Source organism: Populus euphratica, unplaced genomic scaffold (assembly GCF_000495115.2).
Source record: "Populus euphratica unplaced genomic scaffold, PopEup_1.0 scaffold5158.1, whole genome shotgun sequence".
NCBI classification, from domain to species: Eukaryota; Viridiplantae; Streptophyta; class Magnoliopsida; order Malpighiales; family Salicaceae; genus Populus; species Populus euphratica.
Genome location: NW_011504965.1, coordinates 1 through 4,605, shown reverse-complemented (window position 1 = coordinate 4,605; position 4,605 = coordinate 1). Strand labels below are relative to the sequence as shown.

General features: G+C 37.7%; 2 protein-coding genes across 2 annotated transcripts; one reads left to right on the top strand and one right to left on the bottom strand.

The window, feature by feature from the left end:
• Nucleotides 1-7: 7 nt before the first annotated feature.
• On the top strand, nucleotides 8-1,984 carry LOC105120159 (26S protease regulatory subunit S10B homolog B-like; the record flags this gene model as incomplete). The annotated part of the gene is made up of 7 exons (XM_011018349.1): nucleotides 8-205; nucleotides 292-378; nucleotides 488-574; nucleotides 661-798; nucleotides 916-1,107; nucleotides 1,186-1,284; nucleotides 1,570-1,984. Coding segments are annotated over 7 exons (876 nt in total), but the record flags the coding sequence as incomplete, so codon positions are not given.
• Nucleotides 1,930-4,559, bottom strand: LOC105120157 (bifunctional phosphatase IMPL2, chloroplastic-like; the record flags this gene model as incomplete). Its single annotated transcript, XM_011018348.1, has 8 exons — nucleotides 1,930-2,370; nucleotides 2,509-2,620; nucleotides 2,999-3,088; nucleotides 3,557-3,623; nucleotides 3,775-3,899; nucleotides 4,023-4,072; nucleotides 4,168-4,262; nucleotides 4,459-4,559. Coding segments are annotated over 8 exons (711 nt in total), but the record flags the coding sequence as incomplete, so codon positions are not given.
• Nucleotides 4,560-4,605: the final 46 nt, after the last annotated feature.

The following is a 4,605-nucleotide window of genomic DNA, read 5'->3' as shown; positions in this document are numbered from 1 at the left end:
CAGTGTATGTGCCCTAAACTGTTGTGGAATTTTTGTTTTACAGGTTGATCCAGTTGTATATAACATGCTTCATGAGGATCCTGGTAATGTTAGCTACTCTGCTGTGGGAGGGCTCTCAGATCAGATTCGAGAGCTTAGAGAATCTATAGAACTGCCTCTCATGAATCCAGAGCTCTTTTTGAGGGTGGGAATCAAGCCTCCCAAGGTAATAACACTATTTGATGCTGCTTCATCTGTTGGCCTGGAAAACTGAAAATACTTGGGGAGACGCTGAAATTCAACATTTTGCAGGGTGTTCTTCTTTATGGACCTCCTGGAACAGGAAAGACATTATTAGCTAGAGCCATAGCAAGCAACATAGATGCCAACTTTTTGAAGGTTAGAAATTGCTGTTTACAATTTGAATATCAGCTTCAAAATGCCCTTGTGATTGCACACTCATGTACGTGTGTTAACCAAGAAATGTGATTTTTACTTGTGGATTTAGGTTGTGTCGAGTGCTATTATTGATAAATATATTGGTGAAAGTGCTAGATTGATTAGAGAGATGTTTGGGTACGCACGTGATCATCAAGTAAGAGCTCAAATTATTATAGAATATTTTCCCTTCGGTGACAAGATTTATTAATCATAACTTAATAAGTGTTTTCTGCTTGCCAGCCATGTATTATATTTATGGATGAGATTGATGCCATCGGTGGACGTCGATTCAGTGAGGGAACAAGTGCAGACCGTGAAATCCAAAGAACACTCATGGAGTTGCTTAATCAGCTTGATGGATTTGACCAGCTTGGGAAGGTAGCTTAATTTTGTTTTCATCAAACCAATCCTATACCTCAATTTGTATGTATGACTTGTTTTGACATGGAGCACTTGTTTTACTAGAAACTTGTTGACTCTGAGTTGTGTTTCCAGGTTAAAATGATTATGGCAACAAACAGACCTGATGTTCTGGACCCTGCACTTCTTCGACCAGGCCGTCTAGACAGGAAGATTGAAATTCCATTGCCAAATGAGCAGTCAAGAATGGAAATCCTTAAAATCCATGCTGCTGGAATTGCCAAACATGGTGATATTGACTATGAAGCAGTTGTGAAGCTTGCTGAGGTGAGCCTGGGATGCTTCTATCTGTACAAATTGTTAGTTTCTTTTACCAGACTATTAAATCAAGTGTCTCTGTTGCAGGGGTTCAATGGTGCTGATCTTAGAAATGTTTGCACTGAAGCTGGGATGTCTGCAATCCGTGCAGAACGTGATTACGTCATCCATGAGGATTTCATGAAGGTAAGATTTTCAGAAATTTTTATGCATGTTAGGTCTGTTTGCTTATGAACTCTTCAATCCTTTACTTGTCAGACAGTTTTTTCTTCTTTGAGAGAGCACGTCTTTTTCCTGCACATTTACTAAGAGAATCATTAGCAAAATAGACCACATGTCTGCTGTGCAAGCTATGAAAATTGAAAACCCTTTATTTTTAAGTCATCTTACTGTGACAATGGACATCTAGACATTTACTCTCGTTTTGTATATTTGTATGGTCTGACATGTTATGGCTTCCTGCCATTTCAGGCCGTCCGGAAATTAAATGAGGCCAAGAAGCTTGAATCTAGTGCTCACTACAATGCTGACTTTGGAAAGGATTGAAACCCTGTTTATCATGCTTGATTTTTCCGATAGCATGCAATGCAACTCAGACCCTGAATGAAATGGAGGAGTTCAGATCTTGTACCATTTGTTGTTACTGTCAGTGGAATCGCTGCTTGTCTATTTCACGAAAACAATAGTGTCAGCAAGGAGATATGCAATTCTATTATGGTTTCAGTCTTGGCAAGCAACGTTGTTCTTTTGGAGCTGTCATTTGTTGACTGTAATGTGGTAGTACGCGAATTGCAGCGTTTCCATTTTATTCATATAGCTGTTTTTTTTTAACCCGGTTTAGCTGAATCATTTTCTACTCAACTGAAATGCTTATATTTGATCGTTATATCCCTCTGCCAATCAACTGGTGAGCAATTCAAGCATCTCAATTTACCCTGAATATCACTGTTATGCTTTCACTCGACTTTCAGTTAGTCTTTATAACTAATGTGTCTGAGGAGGTTTGACATGAACACAAATTGATTGATCAATTACTCAGATAAACAGAAAAGTAGATTTATTATTGATGAGATGTAAATAAAACTAGTTCACTTGTACTAGTCGAATTAGCTTCCCAAAGGGGTCTGTTTCTAAAATAGTAAATATTTGAACCAAAAGAGCAGACATTGTTACATTGGAGGTAAGAATCGGGTGCAAATCTTCAATGCCATTGTAATGCATCTAGAGCTTGTTGGTGAATTTGTTTATCTCCAGCCGCCACTACATTGAAACCTGAAAAATGAAATAGGTGAGGACCAGCATGATGCCTGCTTTCAAAGCTAAGTTCAAACTCTAACATGGATAAGATGAATCGTGTGTCGCAAATAAAGGTAAATCAGAATAAAGAGAACTTGGTATAAACTAGAATACTTGTTGCACGAGAATCTGGAGAAGCCTCCCAGAAGAGGTGGTGTCCTTTCCAGTCTGTTATAATGCCTCCAGCTCCCTCTATCACAGGTATCAGGGCAAGGAAATCGTAGGGCTGATAACAAGAGCAATACGATTGAATTATATATTGACAATAAAGTTTGTTCAGCAAAAGCTTTATGCAGTATGAGAATGAAAGCAACAAGGTTTGTTTTACTGTTGAAAAAACATAGGCAAGCACTTCAAAAGAGGCACAAAAATGCAAATGCAAGGCCCTTTTACGTCTACAGAATTCATAGCACGACGCTAAAAACTCCATTTCTTTTGAACTCTTCATTTCTGGGAAAAGGCTAGCCACCAAATTTGAAGTAAAAAGACTTGTTCTAATTACAGCAATTTGAAGTGCTAAAAACAGTCCCATGTCTTCCATAGTGCAGAGTTATACACGTCAAGGATCAGTTCGATCAGCATTGTAGATAGAAGCACAAGTTACCTTGAGACCAGACTCGATTACGAGGTCTACATATCCAGAAGCCAAAAGAGCATAAGCATAACAGTCACAGCCATATAATGGCACTTTCACCTGCAAACAATACGAACATGAAACAAGAGGGAGAAAGGGATCAAAACACTCGAGAAAAAGTACAATTCAATTGTTCACTCAGAAAAACATTGAGGTGATGTCAATGGACAGATATCAGTTGCAAATTGACAAGTCTTTACATAATCTATCAAGTGATGCAAGTTGACAAAATCCCTAACTTACATGCTGGTGCCAGAAAATATACCTTGAAACAGAGAACAAGGAAGACGAAAAGGAGAAGTAAGGAAATTTCCCAGCATCAGACATGAATTGATATTGTCATCTCTAATGATATTGTGAAATAATACCATAGTTGTGTGATTGAGGCAGATTTGTAGTTCAAATCTTATCATTTTAAAGAGATCACCCTGTTCATTTATTAATTGTTTCTATTCCATTTCGGTTGGCATTGTAATGGCATTAAACCGTATCATGTAAACCTCTTTATCTTGAACAGATCACACAAACCTTGCTTCTAACACGAGCAAAAGCTTCTACAGCATCCCCACTAAACAGATGTGGGCTAGTGGTATACCTGCATAAAGAAAGGAGTTGACAGCTATAAGCTACTCGCATGATATGAATATGGAGAGTTGACTATTTCACAAGAGATGCAATTACTTTAATGAAATCACAAGTCCTACACTGTTTATCTTAGAATAGGATAACAATAAGAGAGAGCATACAAATATGCTTGTGACAGTTTGGCACAAGCCCGTGTAGATATTTCCTCTCCATTCAATGTCGTTCTCCTTCCATTTAAGCCAATCCATCGTTCCCTTAATACAGGCTGGTCAATTATGCCAAGAATCTGCAAGGACATTTTCAGCATTTTAAGAAGAATATTCACTTCACACACATTGTAACAAGCTTATTAGCACTAAATGAAACCATTTCTCTTTTATACTGGCAAACAACAGAATGCAATTCTTACCGGTTTACCCTTATATAGCAAAGCAACGAGTGTACCAAACAAAGGTTTACCTAAAATGATCAAACAGATAAAATTACGAGTTAAAAAATTTCAAAGCTCAACACTGACTGCATTAACATTACAGGAACAGTAGCAAGAGGCATACCGGTAATAAAACTCTTGGTCCCATCTATCGGATCCAAAACCCAAACGAAATCTGAAAACTCCTCTTTGCACCTCCACCCATTCTCCTCCCCGAAACTACAATTAAAACAGCAAGAAACCCATAATGCAGTTTCAAAAACATTAACCATCACATCTCACAAGAGCAACAAGTTCCCTATTTAAGAATAACCCATCAGCATTTCGTTTCTCTTCTTTACTTTACGCAGTGACCAGACAAAAACTTCTACAAGAAAAAAAAATAAAGCAACAGTATGCATTCAATTAAACTCACATTGCATGAGAAGGAAAATTCTCTAGTATAATTGAAATCATAGCTTCCTCCGCTGCTTTATCAGCTATAGTAACAGGACCTGTAACAAAATTAATTAAACACCAAAAGTCTGAAATATCTCAAATTAGTCAAAAGATGAAAATGAAT